Source organism: Coregonus clupeaformis, chromosome 35, assembly GCF_020615455.1.
Source record: "Coregonus clupeaformis isolate EN_2021a chromosome 35, ASM2061545v1, whole genome shotgun sequence".
Taxonomy (NCBI): Eukaryota; Metazoa; Chordata; class Actinopteri; order Salmoniformes; family Salmonidae; genus Coregonus; species Coregonus clupeaformis.
The window spans coordinates 2,634,716-2,655,871 of record NC_059226.1 but is presented as its reverse complement, the minus strand read 5'-3'; the positions used below and the strand labels follow the sequence as shown (position 1 = coordinate 2,655,871).

General features: G+C 44.5%; 1 protein-coding gene and 1 long non-coding RNA gene across 11 annotated transcripts in view; both read right to left on the bottom strand.

The window, feature by feature from the left end:
* The window catches only part of LOC121550382 (serine/threonine-protein kinase BRSK2-like), a 23,455-nt gene extending 18,789 nt beyond the window's left edge, over positions 1-4,666 (bottom strand). For all 4 annotated transcript variants that reach the window (XM_045210745.1, XM_045210748.1, XM_045210746.1 and 1 more), the window contains exons 1-5: positions 3,224-4,666; positions 2,165-2,259; positions 1,394-1,479; positions 836-976; positions 12-128 (exon numbers count right to left, since the gene is read on the bottom strand). In XM_045210745.1, the coding sequence (XP_045066680.1) occupies positions 12-128; positions 836-976; positions 1,394-1,479; positions 2,165-2,259; positions 3,224-3,311 (527 nt within the window). In that variant the 5' untranslated portion in view covers positions 3,312-4,666. The remainder of the gene's footprint in view (positions 1-11; positions 129-835; positions 977-1,393; positions 1,480-2,164; positions 2,260-3,223) is intronic.
* Positions 4,667-9,827: 5,161 nt separating this feature from the next.
* Positions 9,828-20,818, bottom strand: LOC123482590. 7 transcript variants are annotated; one of them, XR_006657795.1, is made up of 4 exons: positions 20,746-20,818; positions 17,188-17,310; positions 10,441-10,548; positions 9,828-10,127 (listed from the first exon to the last, which is right to left on the bottom strand). It is a non-coding gene; the product is annotated as an uncharacterized LOC123482590 (long non-coding RNA). The 7 variants fall into 7 exon arrangements; XR_006657799.1 differs by lacking the exon at positions 20,746-20,818 and adding an exon at positions 19,975-19,996; XR_006657798.1 differs by lacking the exon at positions 20,746-20,818 and adding an exon at positions 19,955-19,976.
* Between the last annotated feature and the right edge of the window lie 338 nt (positions 20,819-21,156).

The following is a 21,156-nucleotide window of genomic DNA, read 5'->3' as shown; positions in this document are numbered from 1 at the left end:
ACAGTACTCACCCACAGCTGGTCTCTAGCAGGCTGTCCCCCACCTGTAGGGAGGCCATGCCGAAGTCAGCGATACGGATGTTGTTCTTCTCATCCAGGAGCAGGTTCTCAGGCTTCAGGTCTCTATGACTACACACATACACACACATGCGGACATGCACATACACACACACACACACACACACACACCAAACAGGTTTGAGAAAGACGTCTGTTCTCTTCTTTCACTTCTTCTTTATTTTCTCAATCTCTCTAGAGTTTTAAATGGATTGATTTAAAATTGTGGCTGTGTATATATTGCTGTATATATATTGTTCTGACCATTTAGAGTGGCTGTGTATATACTGAGTATATACATAGACTGATCAGGTGAATCCAGGTGAAAGCTATGATCCCTTATTGATGTCCCTTCTTAAATCCACTTCAATCAGTGTAGATGAAGGAGGAGACAGGTTAAAGAAGGATATTTAAGTATTGAGACATGGATTGTGTATGTGTGCCATTCAGAGGGTGAATGAGCAAGATAAAATATTGATGTGCCTTTGACCGGGGTATGGTAGTAAACCCTGCTGGGTTTTTCATGCTCAACAATTTTCCATGTCCCAAAGGACATCCAGCCAACTTGACACAACTGTGGGAAGCATTGGAGTCAACATGGGCCAGCATCCCTGTGGGAAGGTGTTCCTAATGTTTGGTATACTCAGTGTATCTAGCTGTATACAGTATATTGCTGTAGTGTCTGACCATAGAGTGACTGTGTATATATTGTTGTATATATTGCTGTAGTCTCTGCCATACAGAGTGACTGTGTATATCTTGCTGTAGTAGTGTCTGACCATATAGAGTGGCTGTGGCAGAAGTCCAGGGCTGAGATGATCTGTCTGAAGAACTTCCTGGCCTCTTTAGGCGTCAGTCTGCCCTTCTTCACCAGGTAGTCAAATAACTCTCCTCCTGAGACATGCTCCAACACCAGATACCTGGGAGAGAGAATGACAGGGAGGGAGGGAGGGAGGGAGGGAGGGAGGGAGGGAGGGAGGGAGGGAGGGAGGGAGGGAGGGAGGGAGGGAGGGAAGGAGGGAGGGAGGGAGGAATCAAATACTGTATGTTCAAGCATATAATAATAACAAACTCATTCACCCACTGTACATGCTCATTCATACACTCATACACTCTGACACATGTTGATGTGTACATGCTTGAACATGTATAGGCCTGTTCATATGCTCACACGTTCAGTACAGCACCAATTATCACTCAAACACACACACACATTCATGCACGCACACACACATACACAGTATATTAGTATATTATTGAGTTTTAGTACAGTACAAGAGACAGGCAGAAAGAGAGGGAGAAAGAGTGCGAGTGAGAAAAGAGGATAATATACTTACAGGTATTTGTTATTCTCATAAACATCATGCAGCTTCAGCACATGAGGGTGCTCTATTAGTTTTAGAATAGCTATCTCCCTCTCCACCTAGAGATAGCGAGAGGAGGTACAGAGAGAGGGTAGAGAGAGAGAGAGAGAGAGATAAAGATAGCAAGAGAGAGAGAGAGAGAGAGCGAGCGAGCGAGCGAGAGAGAGAGAGAGAGAGAGAGAGAGAGAGAGAGAGAGATAGCAAGAGAGAGAGAGAGAGAGAGAAAGAGAGAGAAAGAGAGAGAGAGAGAGAGAGAGAGATAGCAAGAGAGAGAGATAGCAAGAGAGAGAGAGAGAGAGAGAGAGAGAGAGAGAGAGAGAGAGAGAGAGAGAGAGAGAGAGAGAGAGAGAGAGAGAAAGTGTGTCAGTGAGCGAATGTGACAGAAAGAGTTTGTATACACACAGTGCATAGCCTATACACACCTCCTCTACCCCAGAAGTAGAATACAAAGAAGAACCAAAGGTGATGATATATTGTATATCAATACATTCATTATTAACGACAGCATGCTGGCTGTCTATATAATGTGCTCCTACAAATGCATATTAGCAGGCTCATGGCTCTCTCTGTAGGCTACTGTACCATCAGAAGGACAGACTCAGAGAGCATCTGTGTCCCAAATGGCACCTTATTCCCTATAAAGTGCACTACTTTTGACCATGGCCCATGCTCTGGTCGAAAGTAGTACACGATGTAGGGAATAGTGTGCCATTTGGGACGCAGACAGCTTCTCTGGGTTCATACCTTCATAAGGACAGACTCAGACAGCTTCTCTCGGTTTACAATCTTTATGGCCACCTTCTGTCCCGTAATACAGTGGACTCCCAGCTTCACCAAACCTGGGGGAGAGAGGGTGGAGGAGGAGTGGGGAGGAGAGAGAGAGAGTAAGAGAGATTAAAATAGAGCGGAAAGTGAGAAAAGAAAGAGAGAGAAAAAAAAAGCTTTGAGTTTGTCTTGTTTGTTTGAGTTACCTTTCATTTCAACACAGTTCAATTCTCATTCATAACAAGTGAACCAGAACCAGACCATACATGAGACACGGGTGGAGCATGACCTCACCCATACCATATTGACTTGACTATGCAGAACCTAATGGCCTAATTCAGCGACTGCAGTCTCCATCAATCTGTTTATAGTTCAACCAGTTCAATCCACTAAGGCTACACCAGCCTGTTTCCAGCACTGACATCTGATATGACAAGTCTACCACTTACTCACCAAAACCTCTATAATAAACCAAGCCATTTCAGTCTTCTCTATCGATTTAAATTCAAGGCAGATTACACAAGTCTAAACAGGTCTACCGAGGGCCAGATTCCCAGACCAGGATTAAGTCTACTCCTAGATTAAAAAGCATGCTCAGTGGAGAAAGTGTTGTTTAGTCCAGCGATAGAGAATATACCTAATCTGGGTCACACACACATACACAAACAAGCAGACGCATACATACAACTACTCTCACAATAATATTACATGCAACATTATACACATGTAAAACCTGTGACAGCATGCTTCACATTACTGATCACAAATATTTGTAAATATCAATAATATTGGACATATTGGCCCATTCATGTGAGTTGCTACCACTGGGACACACATCAAATACACACAAATATCAATACTGAGGACATAATGTCCAAAAGGTGCACACAGAGTGTACTCTTTAGACGATCAATTGTATTTGTCGGCCTAATACACATTAATAGTTATAAATATGACTCTTTTCATCTACCATGCATTCATATTAGCAGCTATTGCGCGTGATGATGCGTTTAAAGGGAGCGGTGGAAGTATGCTTACCTGTCTGCCCCTTCCCAAGGGTTTTCTCCAGCCGGTAAGGCCCGACGTATTGGGCCGACTGGCCTACGGACAGCTCCTTGCTAGTCATGATGTCCGTGCGTTGAAAGCGAAATTATATTATGATAAGGAGATCAACTCACTGTTTTTATCAAGAGGAATTTATAGCTATCGGTCCTCGGGGCAGAACGGCACCGCCGTAATAACATTACAGACGCCTAGCGATGTTGTCACAGGGATGAATAGAGAGAGCGGTTGTGGTCGTGATTACAATTTCGTGGCCTATAGTCTCCGCTAGGCTACTCCCATGCACTTGCCTTTTTCTATGCGGATATTGCATACATTTTCCGTGATATAAATTCGGTAACCTTATTAAGAACGACCGTGAATGTATCAACGACCGTGAATGGACTAAGCAGGAATGAAATAAGGGGATGTTAGAAAGTGGAAGAGGGAAATTCGTAGGGAGATTATGATAGGTGCATATTTGAGAAGTCCAAACTGATGGCAGTTATTTTGAATTACAATTATTATTAGCAATATACGAAATAAATGTGTCCTATTGTTAATATTGGTACAGACAGATAGCTGTAAGCAGCTGGAATAGGCTATGAAAAACTATTTCATCAGATAGGCTCCATGTAATCGCTAGATTACACACACTTCTGCACCTCATAGCCTACATCCGATACTGTCATCAGTGATCCTTAGAACAACATAATAATGAAATTTGTCATCATAACATCTTTTAGACTCCGTCCACCTCCTTTCGTCCCATTTTGGTATGTAGTCTCTGCTCCCTCCTCTAGACTATATGAATAGTAATATTCCGTTATAGCCTCAGAGGGGTGGTTTTCCCAATATCCGGTGCACTCTTCGGATTATCCCAGGGCCTGGTATCAGGAAATAGAGGGGAACAGAGCGTCAAAACAGCAACCCTGTATCCGCACCCGTTCGGACTAGCCTACTCTTCTCTCAATCTGTATTCCCCAGTCAACGTCTGTCAACAATTTCACCTTGCGTTTCTGTTCAGGCCAAAATTAATTTTTCTTTCGAGAAATGCTCATTTTCTCTATTATTTAAAATGCTCGATTGGATGGTTGTAATACATCGTGGTTCTACAAAAAACAAGCATCTTTAGCTGGCGTAGTACTCTCCTCCCTCCCTCTCCTTCTCTCCCTTGCTCTCTCCCTCCCTCGCCGTCTATGGACATTTCACAGCATCCCCGCTTGCGCTCCTGCCGCCGCTGGTGTCAAGATTCATCCTTCACCGGCCTCCTTGTGCAGAAAGATGTAGCTTCAGAAGCGATTCGAAAAATATCTGCTTGTCTGTCGAAGTTCTTTGCATCCACAATCCGTCACGGGATAGCCTTCCTTCTGGCCGCAAAGCCGTTTTCTTTTCTCTCTCTCCCCTCTTCCTTCTCCTCATCCGATACGGCAGCATCAGCATCCGGGTTCCGTTTTTCATCCCCTCCCTCCCCCTTCTCTCTCTCTCTCTCTCCTCCACCCCATCCTTTCCCGGTCTGCCTCTCCTTAAAATATGCTCTCCGTCGCCTCCCATCCGCTCACCTACTTCTGTATTCAAACACACCTACTTTTGAAGGGCTGAGGGGGTAACATATGAAAATACCCTTTCCAACATTTAATGGTGTAAAGAAAAGAAGATACACTTGTTGTTTAATGTTTTTGTTGAAGAATGGAATAGATTAGAATAGAATAACAAACCGATTAATTTACTTCCTTTTAATAGTATTTGAACCTCCCTCTTTGGACCATTTCCACGTCTTTCTTATTTCATCCCAGGCAACACAAAATGCAATACAGTCATTTACAAGTGTTTAACTAAAAGTATGTTTCTCTTGATCTAGCCTATTGATTGGTCAAATCAGACAGATATTATTCATCTCACGTCACTTCTATGATGTGTCTAATTTCTCTCATTAGATTCATCCACAGTCCTAGCGAATGGGTACCTGTATCCATTAATAATAGGCTACTAGGCCTAGTATTTTGCCACACCATCATGCAGTTGCGCATTTGTACAAAGGGCGGCAGTACTTGTTCGTGGTCCTGACTTGGCAGGAAGTAACATACAATATGAATTTCATTGCATGATTTAATTCGATTCTTTTTTATTGATTTATTTATTGGGCCAATTATTGTTATTTGATTTGATGGACTTATTATTATAGTGTCTTGCGTCATCCAGATGCCCAGCCCATATATGGGCTTATTATATGACACTAAGCTTATTCAGTGCATCGTTTACAGTGTGTGAATATAATAATACTTTGTGTGAAGTACATTACATGGACTAACTACATTAAAATACTTCCTAGACTATATTGGCCTGTATACATTTGAGTGTCTGGGCAGTAGGTGCAATTTATTGATTAAAGTGCAGCTCTCTTCAGACTATATGAACAGGCAGATGACATAAAGGTATAATTCAGTGGTCACCAACTGGTCGATCTGCACTTGATTCAGAAGCCCTGCGCACCAGGTAGGCAAAGTGTACCCATTTGGAACCATTTAATTTGTCTGAAAATACAAACTCCACCTACCCGGCGGACCCGGAGATCTGTGGCTAAATCGAGAGCACCAACTGCGCTGGCCAATCCGATAGCTCAAATCACCGTGCCAACAGCTTCCAAGACCCGGCAACAGCGAAGTTTAATACTAGCCTACTTGAGATTTCATGACTTTTAAAACCATGACCAGAGAGTGACTGTCAAAGAATACAGCAAATAGCTGCTGTTTTTATGAGTACGTTTTTATTCAGCACTGTCAACACTGTTTTTATTCAACACTATTACAAAACATAAAACGCGCTTCTCCCTACGTCCACTTGCGCTGCAGCTGCAATGAATGAGTAGCTTAGTGTATCGATAGCCCTGTGTTTTTATTAGCAGCTCGTCGTGTCTATTTTAATATCGAGGAATATTTCACTTTCTCTGGTCATAGGAACAACATGAATTTGTACATGAGGCAGATGAGGTGCGGCTCGAGTTTCGCCATCAGGTGGAAGATGGTGTCCCCTCTATGGTCAGTCTCACCGGACGAAAGGAAGGAGAGAGCAGGGACGGTGAGAGGCGGACCCTCTGCTGCTATCTCCCGACCTCCGCTGAGACTAATGCCGTGTTCAAAACAACTGGGAACTCGGACATTTCCTACTTCCGACTTTAGTGCGTTCAAGACAACTGGGAACTCGAAAAAAAACGAGATCAGACTGGAAAAAAATAGTTTTGAACAGTCATCCAACTCGGAATTCCAAGTCGGAAACTCAAGCATCTTTTCTAGAGCTCCGACTTTCCGACCTGAAGATCACTGACGTCATGATTTGATCTCGTTTTCTCCCGAGTTCCCAGTTGTTTTGAAACTACCATGACCATGATGATCAGTCCAGTAAAATAAAAAACAAATTATTAGCAAATTATTTCAATTTATGCTCAGCTGTGCCTCGCAACTGATCTATTTTATTATCAAAACTTGTGTTTGAAATATAATATGGTATGAGAAGAACAATATCACGGGGCCAGGCATATATAGTCAATATGCTGTAATAATGTATTAGGCCTACTGCATAAACCACATTCCTACAGAACTGTTTTTATTAGGTTAAAGAAAAAAATAGAAAAAAGTTTGTAAAAATATCTGAGCGGTAGAGCTCGGCTTGTTTTTGGAGTGCGAAAGTGATCTTGACTCAAAAAAGGTTGGTGACCACTGGTGTAATTGATTGAAGTCTTCTTATGTGTATCCACAGACAGTATTAAGTCAATCCTGTACTACTAATCCTTCTCAACAACAGATAGAGTTCAGACTCTTCACCAGTCAGGTCAAGCAGGTGTAGTACTATGGTGTAAGCTACTACTATGTACCCTAATACACTTCTCTATCCCCTTGAAAGTCCTGGGTGAAAGTTGACCAGCGGGGGGTTTTAAACGGTATGTACCCCCGCCCCTCCACATACACTACCCCATCCCCTTCTCACCGCCCCCTTTCCATATGCCTCCCAGTAACGTGAGCGCCCCTCGTCTTTATCCCCAGTCAGGTCAAGCAGGTGTACTACCATGGTGGACTACTACTTACCCTAATACCCTCCTCTATCCTTTTTAAAGTCCTGTGTGAAAATTTACCCGGGTTAAAGTTTCCCAGAGGGCGGTTTAAAATGGTATGTACACCGTCTGCCCCTCCACATAGACTACCCCACCCCTTCTCAACACCGTCTTTCCATATGCCTCCCAGGAACGCCCCGCCCCTCGTCCTTATCCCCCTGACACATAACTCTGGGATGAACCGAAATATCTCCTCCCTCAGCAAAATTCCACTCAGGCATTGATGTCCCACTGAATATCCAGGGGTCCAACCAGGGGTGCTGTGAGGTTAGAGTAAATATGTCTGGATTGAGCGCTGTCCTGAGGGGCATACGAAGCAAGCTAGATCTACTCAGGGTTTTCTAAAGCTAACCAGCTTCAGTTAGCTTCACATTCCAGCTTCATCCGTACTACGACGGTGGATATTGCGCGTCCGCCTGCCGCTAACAAGCATGTTGCACATGGCTAATCGAACGGCGAACTCTTCGTTGAGACAATGCTGAAACATCAATCCACGGGAGAGTCAGTGCCAAATTTTCATTTGTGGCAAAATTAAAACGAAATGAAAGTTATCTTGCAAATTCAGCAAGCTATGGTGTGAAATAGGCTTTTATTAGTGCCATATTTATTTTATTACTTATCATTAAATGGCGACCTTGGAGCGTTTATTAATGCACAACCACAAGCACCTTTTCCCCCCCCCACTCCTATCTATAAAATAATTGTATTAAGTCATACAAAAGTCAGTGTTACTGTTCATGAAGTTTAAAATGCATTCTGTCATTACTTAATGTGCAATGTGATATATTTTAACAGTACCATTTTTTAACACACAAAACATTTGATTAATAAAATATTTAATCAGCCTTCCTCAAATGAAGGGGATAATGATGCAATCTTTGCAAGAGGGAGGGAATCTGGTCCTCAACTCGCGGCTCAGTCATTTCATTCAGGGTAAATGGAGTTAGCCGTGAGTTAGCCTATCCCGGAGCAGGTTCGTTTTTGTAGATTTGTTGTCATAGAAAATTACCTGGCTAAAAGGTGAGCCATTTTCGTATTACTGGTTATCCCAAGTTGACCAAAGTTGCCTCGCTAACTCCTCAAACCTGCTTTATAGGATACCCCTCTGGTGAGTAGTTTGTGTGTCAGGAGGAGGGAGGGGAGGGGGTAAAGGTCTGTTCTTTCACATGGTGATACAACACATGGTGATACAACATGGAACATTCCTGGGAACAGGCCACAGTTGTTACTCACACACACGTACACACATGCACACATACCCTCTATCCCTCAAATGCATGTACAGTACCACCACCTGCATTGCCATATCTCCACACATGCTTACTGACCCTAATGCATAGCTAGTGTATCTCCTCTCTCACACACTCAGCTCACAGAGCATTTAACTCACATTTACAAATATCAAATCAACTACAAGAGATAGGCTAAGACTTCATGGGCTGGTGTCCACTTATGTGCCACTCCTAGTTCTGTTATGTGTAGTGCTATGTCCCACAGCCCCCTTTACACACATACCCTCCTTACACGCACACATTGTCCTCGCATGCGGTCACATCTCTCTCTCTCTCCTGTTAGCTGTCTGATTCTGGAGCCTCATGTTTTTAAAAGCATATGATTAGTGTAAGCATTAGCTGGAGTCAGTTTACACCATTGTTCAATCCTTGTGAGAAAGAGCAAGTGTACACTTTGGTAGACGGGTGGAAAATGGGGATGCAGTCCCAAGTCCAGAGTGCGATCATGGAATCAGTCAGAGTTAAGAGTGCATCAGTCACATTTGACAGATTAAGGGTTAATCGCATTAGTCAAATTAAGGGTTTATCTCCCATCTCCTGGGCCTTTAAACCCATTACAAAGAGACAGAATAATCCCAGGTTCAAACGCTTTTGGATTAAAGAGTTGAATCTTAACAGTAAAAGTGCAAAGAGAGAGTCTTAAAATCAGACACATTCACCAGCTTTTGATGGTCTGAGCCCGTATTCATAAAGCACCTCAGAGTAGGATTGCTGATGTAGGATCATGTCCCCCCCAATCTTATTCATTAGACTCTAAAAGGCTAAACTGGTCCTAGATCAGCACTCCTCAGAAGCTTTATAAATAGGGGCCCTGGTCTGCAACAGGTCATTAAGTATCCAAAAGGTCTAAAAACCCAAAGCCCAATTCAGAACCAACAACTGTAGCGATGTATGCGAGACAAGGGCTCATTGTGCACATATATTCATTTAACATTTTAGTCATTTAGCAGACGCTCTTATCCAGAGCGACTTACAGTTAGTGAGTGCATAAATTTTTATGTTTTCAATAAACATCGGAGACTAAACTTAGTTTACATGTCAATAATCTAAGCCAACCGAGTGTGTTTTGCCCCATAGTTTCGCACGCGTCGGTTTTGTTGCTAAACAATCAACCCTTCTATTGAGGTTACAAAACTGTTCAAAGAACCCAGAATGACATTTCACATCACATTCTAAAAGAGAAGCGAAGCAAGAGGCAAAATGTTATACCAATTTCTTTTAGACTTTATTATTCCATTTAAATGTATGCATCTCAAGTGGACAATTTACATAAAACCCATAGGCTCTCCGGAATTGTCTACAAATGGATGTACTCAGTCATGGTGGGAGCAGAGCAGGGGTACAAATTGGAAGACACCATTTAAGCTTCATGGGGGGTTGGGGAGGGTGGTAAGAGGTGGATGGTTTCTGCCAGGCGCCGAACCCCGCCAGTATCATTCAGCCCAGTGCTTGTTGTGCAGAATGGAATGCTGGGAAACGTAGAGGACTCAGTGCAGTGGACCTGGAGAGAGAGTGAGCGAGAGAAAGTGTGCAGGAACAGAAAAGAGGTAGAGAAATGTAGAGAGAATTCGTTTCAGTCATATTGGCTTAACATCTGCCTCCCTGGCTAGAGTAGATAGACTGGCTGGCCATTGGGTTGTTTACACCATAAGCCAGGTCCTGCACGCTTTTCAATTCACATTCCATGAGTGTGCCCCAATAGTCAGCTAAGCATTTCTTATGGCATTATAGAAAGTCCATTACTGGACAAAGAAAGGTTGGCTTTAGTAGTTAGGAGCCGTATCAGGACACAGCACCCCTGGAAGTGAACTTACATTTCCTGTGAGTATAGCTCCTCCTCTCCTCACGACGCCTCCGCTGCACTCTTCACACAGGCTGCAAACGCCTCCATCAGATCCTTACAGTCACCGCCCTCCTTCACACTGCAGAGAGAACACAACCACATGGTCAAGACCTCTGAGGGAGGGACCTTGGATCCTCTCCTCCAATGCTAGTATCAGTTTGACAGCCATGGAGCTAATAGAGATCTTTGAAGCATTTAGATAGGTCGGCCATCGAGCTCAGCACCAAATGATCCCTGTCAACTCAACTGAAGATGTTTAGGCATCACGCTGTCAAGCCGTTAGCCCTGAAGTGTCCTAGTCCTACCCTGACTGAACATCAGATATAGTATGAGCTTTTCTAAACAATGTTGCCATTCCTCATATTGACCCAAGTCAGACTGGTCATACAGACAGACACTGCCCTCACTAAAGGACTGGACTGGTTACATAGGTAGAGAGTGTTGGCAGACTGGTCACTAGAGAGGGGAGGGGTGTGGGGTGTGGGGGGGGTTATTTCAGGAACTCGGCACCAAACAGCGGGCAGACACTGACACAACGCATTAGGGTGATGGGGCGAAAGGGAGCGAGGGAAGAGAGGAGGGCGGGGGTGGAGAGAGAGGGATGGGGATAAACCCATCTGTGAGGGAGGGCGGACATCAGGGAGAGCGAGTGATTGCGTGACAACGCAAAACGGATGACGAAAAGACCAGGTAGGAGGGCGAGAGTCAGAGACGGCAGGAGGGGATGGATTGACTGACATGACCCCACACTACCTCACCATTCACCAGGGGACATTTCCGGGTGCAACCCCCTTGGCTCCATGCCCCACCCACCACCACCCCACATCCCCTTGTAGCTGGGCTGATCTCTATGATGTAACTCACAGCTGCTCTCTGCAGATTAAAAAAGGTTTATGCAGTCGGGGGGGGGGCAGAGATGACCCAACAGCAGCACAGAGGACCTGACCCTGAGGCTGTGTGACCAGATAATCCATCCACGATAAACATCCCCTGCTTTTACCACAGAGGGAAAGTGCTAAAAGAAATAGATATGACTGGACCAAACCTACTATAAGAAGCGGGGGGGGGGGGGCATAACCCAAAACAGGCAGCCATTTTAATAATCAAATGACTGAACTGTAATGGAGGAAGGTAAAGAGGGATAGATAGAAACACATTCATTCTGCCACTATAGGAGCGACACAGGGTCTGGATGCCCAGGGCCTCGTAAACCAACCGAACCAATTAGGCTTCGTTGTGTAATGCTGCCTGAACAGAACAGAACTCCCCTGTTTGTCCATCTTCAGCTCCACACAAACACGAATGGGGGAATCCTTTGTGAATTAACCAAGGGGATAACGTTGGGAGTTTGAATATACATCAAGAATATTAGTTTCAGGTTAACATCTTGGGATTGAGTGATCAACATGCAAGAGTCATCTGCCGCGGAGTGTTACCTCTGGGCGTCAGAGAGGTTGCAGAGGCAGCGAACTGACGACGTCACCGTGATAGCTGTCACATAACATAAGGGGGGTGGGGGCCATCAGTCACGTAACGGCACCACCGCCACATTGGCATGGCAACGACCACTTTAGGGCGCATTTTAGGGCGCATCACAGAGCAAGTTAAAGAGGGTAGGATAGGGTGGCAAGGGTTTGTATGGGAGGAGGATGACTGGTGGAAACACTGCCTTTACAATCAGGAAATGAAGATGTCAATTATTTAGGGCTGTCGGTCGGCCACTAGTGGTACGCGGGTCAGCGGGTTGTTTACCCGCAATTGCTAATAACCCACCCGCAACCGCCCGACTACATGTGATAAAGTGAAAATCTGAGGCCTGGTTTTTGCCCAATTAGGAGATGTTTCTGCTTATAATATCCAACATTTTGGTAGGTTATTTATTAGTCAACTTGTCTATAATTAGATACATGCACCTTCTCTTCTGTTATCATATGTTGCCCTAGAAGACTAAATAAATCCTTGCTCACCAAAATGTCATAAATCGATAGAATGAATGCTTCAATCTAGTTGACATTGGTAAAGTTCTGTCATCTCTGAATCTTTCGCAGAGCAAAGACGTTTAGGGACATGGGACAAAATGCAATTTAAAAAAAAGGGAAACAATGCAAAATCTCCAAATCACATCAGTTTGACCGGTTGTAAGGAAATATACTGAACAAAAATATAATAATGCAACAATTTCAACGATTTTACTGAGTTACAGGTCATATGAGGAAATCAGTCAATTGAAATAAATTCATTAGGCCCTAATCTATGGATTTCACATGACTGGGAATACAGATATGCATCTGTTGGTTACAGATACGTTAAAAAAATGGGCCTCACAATGGGCCTCAGGATCTCATTGCGGTATTTTTGTGCATTCTAATTGCCAATCAATAAAATGCAATTGTGTTCGTTGTTTATGCTACGGACAACGATTTTTTGAAGTTTTTGAAGTTCTGAGGACCCATGCCAAATCTTTTCAGTCTCCTGAGGGGGAATAGCCTTTGTCGTGCCCTCTTCACAACTGTCTTGGTGTGTTTGGACCATGATAGTTCGTTGGTGATGTGGACACCAAGGAACTTGAAGCTCTCAACCTGTTCCACTACAGCCCCGCCGTTGAGAATGGGGGCGTGCTCAGTCCTCTTTTTTTTCCTGTAGTCCACAATCATCTCCTTTGTCTTGGTCACGTTGAGGGAGAGGTTGTTATCCTGGCACCACACGGCCAGGTCTCTGACCTCCTCCCTATAGGCTGTCTCATCGTTGTCGGTGATCAGGCCTACCACTGTTGTGTCATCGGCAAACTTAATGATGGTGTTGGAGTCGTGCCTGGCCATGCAGTCATGGGTGAACAGGGAGTACAGGAGGGGACTGAGCACACACCCCTGAGGGGCCCCCGTGTTGAGGATCAGTGTGTTGTTACCTACCCTTACCACCTGGGGGCGGCCCGTCAAGAAGTCCAGGATCCAGTTGCAGAGGAAGGTGTTTAGTCCCAGGATCCTTAGCTTAGTGATGAGCTTTGAGGGCACTATGGTGTTGAATGCTGAGCTGTAGACAATGAATAGCATTCTCATGTAGGTGTTCATAGAGATTGCACCATCTGTGGATCTGTTGGGGCGGTATGCAAATTGGAGTGGGTCTAGTGTTTCTGGGATGATGGCGTTGATGTGAGCCATGACCAGCCTTTCAAAGCACTTCATGGCTACAGACTTGAGTGCTACGGTTCGGTAGTTATTTAGGCAGGTTACCTTGGTGTTCTTGGTCACAGGGACTATGTTGGTCTGCTTGAAACATGTAGGTATTACAGACTCGGTCAGGGACAAGCTGAAAATGTCGGTGAAGACACTTGCCAGTTGGTCAGTGCATGCTCGGAGTACACGTCCTGGTAATCCGTCTGTAGTAGGATTCAATCTTAGTCCTGTATTGACATTTTGTCTGTGCCAGACCAGCACACTAGAGAAAAGAGAGTAGGGACATGGAGCCAATGTCATCCAGCTTGTGATCAGCGCCCAACATTTAAACATCTTTGAAGTTGGTTACTGGGCCTGTCTGAGTGGGGAACTAAAAGCGACCTAAAGTCACTCGACTGTGAAGAGTTCAATGGCATTGGGATGCCTGTGAGTTAACAACTATGGAGGGAACTAAGGGAAGGCCTACAATGACAGGGATATCATTCTAGGACCAATACAAACATTGTCTGAGTTTCAAATGGCACCCTATTCCCTATATTGTGTGATCACTGGGCTCAGGTCAAAAGTAGTGCACTAAATAGGGAATAGGATGTAATTTGAGACAGAGCCATGGAACAGGATGAGAAGAAAGATCAAAGCTATGATCAAAATAAAGAAAATAACTGCAAATGACTTGGTTGGTTTCCAGTTGGAGCCATGTTGTAGCTATGGGGTCTCGAATTGCAGTAACACTGTATTCCATCCAAGCAAACCTCACTTTCAGTCAAGCAGAGCAAGCACACGCATGTCTACATACACAGGGTCTGTGTGGAAGGCTTGGGTGTTGGCTTACAAGTTACACAGTTAGGGAAGACTACCAAAGTTACCACAGAACCACATTTCAAAGTACACAGCAGGACCCACACAGGTAGTAGACATCTGTAACATGTTGTTAATATTAATATTTAAAGAGGCAGTTAGTTATCAGAGTCATACATTGACATGTATAATCTATACGTCTCCATGTCCTGACTACGAGATACGCTACATACCGCGGGTAACAGGGGCATCTGTAAGGCACCTACAAAGCACACACAAATACCTTGTCACAGGTTCAAAGGTCAGTCAACGCAGGTTCTAGAATGTTAAGGCCGGGGTCGCAAACTGAGCTCAAAGTACATTCCAGAGGAGTTGTTTGGCCCAATACCAAACTGACCCCAACGCCTGTGTACTTGTGGATATCCAAGGATTAGACAGGTGTAATCAACATTACATTTGTTTGAGTTTGAAGGCATCAAGGTAACCCTTCAACTAATCCACGTCTTTCTATGTGACATGTCAGTGCAGGCCAAGCCAGCCAAGATGGCCGCAGTCAGCTGTGCATCATGTGAGGCCGTTTACAAATATAACGTTTTCAGGTTCCAAGGCAAGTCGTCAACATGATCATGATCTATGGCCATAGGACAGGACATGGTATCCTGGACATTTACACACCAACCCATGCATGACTATTTAGGATTCAAGAGTGGAGCTATAAATACATCGTCCTGGTATACATTACTCAGTCAGCCCTCTGGTACAGCTAGCTACGCTGCCTTCAGCAGGTCCACTGCCATCACGTGGACCATGTTACAGGATACAGTATCATTTGGGCCCGTCAATGACAAACCCCAAGGACCATGAGGTTAACAGTAGAACCCTGGCCTGTAGGTTAACAGTAGAACCCTGGCCTGTAAGTTAACAGTAGAACCCTGGCCTGTAGGTTAACAGTAGAACCCTGGCCTGTAGGATAACGGTAGAACCCTGGCCTGTAGGTTAACAGTAGAACCCTGGCCTGTAGGATAACGGTAAAACCCTGGCCTGTAGGATAACGGTAAAACCCTGGCCTGTAGGTTAACAGTAGAACCCTGGCCTGTAGGTTAACAGTAGAACCCTGGCCTGTCGGATAACGGTAAAACCCTGGCCTGTAGGATAACGGTAAAACCCTGGCCTGTAGGTTAACAGGAAGACCCTGGCTTGTAGGTTAACAGTACAACCCTTGCCTGTAGGGTTAACAGTACAACCCTTGCCTGTAGGGTTAACAAAGTGTCCAAAACAGCACAGGGCCTTTGACAAATTTTCAAAGTTGATGTTATTTACTGTGGCATAGACCAAAGTGCTGTACATTGTACTATAAATAATAATTTTTAAAAGTCCCCTTGACCCAAGTGTTGAGAAAGCCTTCATCTAGTTTCTAATGCAACATTAACACATTATAAAAGTATAAATGCTGAGGTAAAGGGCACATGATGCACAGTGAACTATAATAAAGGCCTACAACGTGCTTCAACACTACACTCCATTCATAAAAGGTGCCATACCACAAACATAGGGAACTTCATTCAATGACATTCAATTCACCATGGCTCAAGACCGTTATAGGCCCACTGACAACCAGCAGCCAACCTAGGTCATCCCTACCATTGTCCTGCAACCTACCACCCCCTAAACCCTGCACCCTTATCTCATCACTCACACCCATTGGTCTGGACTTATCTGGCCTATACAGCGTGGGACACTCCAGGGCCTAGCCCTAGCCTAGCCTAGCTCCAAACCCTGCAACAACACATCAAAATACAACACCAAGGGTCAAAATCCATCTCGGTTTTGGTGAAATATCAATGTGAAGATTGACAGAGTTGAAAACCGCTGAGGGCTAGAGTAGACATTACATCAGCCATCGAACCGGGCTTTGACATTGCACTGTCATTGAGCCCTCATACACAACCCAACCATCCAGGTTTCCTGTGTCTACGCATTTCTAGAGATAAAACCCACAACAATCTCACTCTGCACTAATCTTGCAGAGGGAGGACAGAGGAGGGGGGAACATTAAGGGTATCCATCTTGCATTTCATGGTATTTGAAGTGTCATTTTTAGTGAACACAGGTCGGGACAATGAATCAGTGAGTTAGCGACTTAGCGCTGGCTAATGCTCACTCAGCGCTGTTGACACAGCAAGGCCAGGGAAGCTGAGCGGAGACAGACATGGCGACATAACGAGGGGGGTGGGGAGCGGGAGAGAACATGATGTAGGCAAATTCCCTGCCTTCAATCAGGCATGTGCAAGAGACCGCCGTGCTTTGACCCCAAGACCCCTACGTGCGTACCCCCCACTACACTACAATAGTACCCCCCCTAACCTGCCAAGACAGTTTAAATTCAGTTACATTTTGAAAATTGGAATTTGGATTCTTCCATCACCGTGCACTGCACTACTCAACTGCTCCACCATTTTATCATGGCGCAACACAAGGATGCCACACGACATCAACTCTATAGCCTACCTCCAAACCTCCAAACGACGGGGGAAAGGAATTCCACTAGCCGCTTCAAATAAACACAACTCAACACTGAAATCCACTTGGTGACACTGGGAACTTCCAAGTGAAAAGCACTAGAAGCACTGCGGCTTTGCCGTGTCCATCCAATCAGTTGGAAGCCATGGATGGGCATCCTGGAGACGTTGGTCCCGGTGGCAATGGCGGACACAGAGAAAACCACATCCATCCGTACAGACACTCACCATTTGTCCAGGTCTGCCTTGATGCTTGCACATGCGGCAGGGACAGGGGCCTCATCAGGAGCAGCGGTCTCGGAGTCCGACATGTCTGTAGAGTTGCTGTGTGTGTGTGTCTCCTCTGTACGCCTATGGGTTGCGTGTGCCAGAGAGAGAGGAAGACAGTGAGAGGAGAGAGCAGAAGAGCGTGTTAGTGGGAGGGGCAAGTGAACACACATGAGGGGAGGGAGGGGAGAAAATGTGACAGGGCAGAACATGTGAAAATAACGGTCGGCTCAGTGACCCAGACAAAGTTCATAGGGAAAATAAATCAAGTGGAAAGACGTTGGAGTAGAGTGGCGAAGGGGTCAATAGACTAAAAATGACACTTCAAATACCATGAAATGCCAGATGGATACCCTTAATGTTCACGTAGGCCTACAACTCATTCACCAACAATGTGGCAACCCATACCAACAACCGAATATTAAAGCAGCGGACGAAGCAAAAGTGACATTACTTTTGAGCGCACTTCGCCACAGATGCGCAAGTTTCGGGGCCCGTGCGCGCACACGAATATGGAGTGCTGAGCGCAGCAGTAGGAGAACATTTTTAAATCCATCAAAGCAAAACGATCCCCGCACGACCTATGGACGAGTGCCACCTACTGGCTTGTTCAATAAATGACGCACGCACTCACTGTAGTAATGCATAAAAAGGTCACCCCAAATAATGATGGCTAACGCATGCATCCGTTGGAAAGCAAAGCACGAGTCCTACAACTAGCCTATAGCTAAACTTAAAGCAATTTTTTCAAAACAGGAAGATTTTAAATACTATTCAGTAGTCCATACAGGAGTTTAAAAATCAAGCATGTTTAGGCTACGGAACATAATGGGCGCGTTTGAGTGGTAAGGCGAAAGCAACCGACTGTAGACATTACATTTACATTTTAGTCATTTAGCAAACGCTCTTATCCAGAGCGACCTACAGTTAGTGCATACATTTTTTTTTTTTTTTCAAACTGGCCCCCCGTGGGAATCGAACCCACAACCCTGGCGTTGCAAACGCCATGCTCTACCAACTGAGCTACATCGCTGCCGGCCATTCCCTCCCCTATCCTGGACGATGCTGGACCAATTGTGCACCGCCCCATGGGTCTCCTGGTCGCGGCCGGCTACGACAGAGCCTGGATTCTAGGAGTGAAGTCAGGGGAGGTTGCATGTGCGACATCCGAAAGTCAGACACTAATGTGTTTTTCGAACAGCAAGGCTCAGATCAACATGACAGTTTTGCCATTGTATGTTTTTAAAAATCTTTATAATGTCGAAATAACCATGGCTCCAACCTCCATTTCACACACTCACAACCTGAATAAATATGCGTGTGCATTGTACAATCAATGACGGAGAGACTAAAATATCACATTAATTTGTATATAGGCTATCCACTGTATAGCCTACATGAAGTTGGTTCCTGTTTCAGTCATGTCTTTGGTCACATTTGCGTGGATCAAACAAACATCCTAATGATTGGTTGAAAATAGAGCCTCCCACAATGCAGGCGATGGCTGCAGGACGAAGTTGGTGAAGAGCAAGCGCAGAAACGTGCAGTCAAATTTTCATGACCTTTATTCACAGGATTTCTGTTAAACTCATGCAGTCCAAATGTAGGCGCAAGAAGGAAATGTTTTAAAACCCCATAACGCAACACACTTAAAGGCGGTGACCAACGATGGTCCCCGACCTGACAAAAGTGATCCGCTCGAACGTGTCAATTAACTCCGCAAAGGCTGCAGTTTCAGTGATGCCCTTGCATGAACAGATCCATTGGATTCTCAAGGGCACGGACATACAAGTCGTTACCTTCAAAGGCTACCGGCAGAAGTCAGTGCCATAGGTTGATAAACAACAATACACTTTTTTATAGTACAGTAAAGAAACCAAACCATTATCTCTCCAACCATAAACGGTTACGAACACTTATTTAATACTACTTATTTAATACTACTCCAGACAGGCCAAAGTTGCGCAATAAATCCAGATGAGTAGCTTATATCAAAGTAGACTACACATAGGGGGCTACGGAAATTAATTTCAGTTCAAACTCGGTAGTAAACTTTGTTTGATAAAACTGTGGCTCGAAGGCAATTAATTCAAACATCCTACTTAAATGTTACACTCTAAGGAGTGTAGAAACACAATTTTTGCACGGTGTGTGCACATTCTGCTAAGCAAAAACCACAATCGTTTTAACAATACACAGGCTAATTGCATTGGCTCCATGTGGGCTACTACACAATTTGAAACGCATATTTAATACATTTGCTGTCAATCATTGGCATTTTGGCAGCTTCCATTGCGAGCGGTCACATCAAACAACAGTCTAATCACAGGAATGTGGCACATTGATAAATGAATAGGTCCAGCGTGCACAGGTAACTTTTTGCAAACAGTCCATTTCACATCTTTTTTTAACCGAACATAGTCAGAAATGCGAAACATTCGAGACTCAAAAACGAATAATGCCGAATAAATCTCGAGTCTAGGGCCTACTTATGCATATTTCAGTAAAACAGCTCAAAACCCAAACATTTCTCAACCGTTCATCCACGATATTTTACCTGATCCCCCTGTAGTCAGTATTAACAAACGCTATCGGCTTTGCTTTATAGGCTGCCTGACCGCGACCCTTGCATCCCCCCAACAGACGAGCAACCAATTACAAGGGGTCTATGACTCGAGTCTGGTAAACGTAGTCTTTTGGACATAAGCCTACAGCCATATATACCTACTACTATACCATGTTCCGTACTGTGCATAATGCTTTATAAAAAAAGAACGTCCAAACTCCCAATAAGTGAAGTTGCATGCAAAAAATACTGAATACTGAAGAGAAAACCTAACTACCATGGTGAGATAGCCCACCAGTGTTCTTATACCCTCTTTGCCGACGCCCCCTTCACCCAACCACCTTCCCCCCTGTCTCCCCTAGAGAAGCATCGGATGTCATTAATAGCTCCTATAGATTCATATTCATGCGAAAACATCAGGAGAGGCTTAACTCTAGATCTAATTAAATTACCATTAAATGCCACCCAATTACTTTGTCCTGCAGTGGGACTGGATTTGACTGGAATGAACTGGAACTTCAGTTCAATGCATAACAGGAACAGGAAAACAAATGTACAAAAAAGCAGTAGGCTTACACTACACATTGCAGCAGTACACGTGCCAGACCCTCTTGACATGAGAGTTACATGTACATAGCCTATGTTTGAATCACTGTAGCCTAAGCTTTTACAAAACATACAAAAACTTGGTAGAAGTTAGCACATGGCTGTTAAAGTGTATGCCCAGGGCATCTTTTCTTTTGCATCTGTAAGCTATAGCTGTTCTATCTCATGTTTCCCTATAATGAACTTCATCTGTACATCCAAAGCCTTCTGCAACCCATGAGCAACATAGCAAGAACATTATATAGGCCAGAGACAAAGAGATCATTGTGGCACACAATAAAAGTATCCATCGTGACAAAACTGACCCCAGAACAGCTTTAATCCCAATATAAAGTATTAAATCCTACCTATCAGTGCAGAATTCTGATTTTATTCTTGTGTGACAGCGAGTGTATTGAGGAATCACTATGCTTAGGCCTCCAAAAACGTTCAAAGGTTTCCTAAAGTTCTAGTGAATGTGATCGTATGGACAGAGGGGGCGTGTTGCGTTTGAGAATGTGTGTGTGTCTGTGTCTCTCTGTGTGTGTGTGTACTACAGTAACGTATAGAGTGCCATAGAGGCCCTGGGGGAGGTACTGGAATTTCCTTTACACAAACTTAGCAGAGCCAACCCCTTTCACTGGAGAGAGAGGGAGAGAGCAGAGGAGGGAGAAGGACAAAGAGAATATGCACAGAGAGAGAGTGGCTCTGCCAACCATTTTAAGTAAGAGAGAGTTGGGGGAAATTAGTGAAAAAAAGGCTAGTAAAACGAGAGAGAG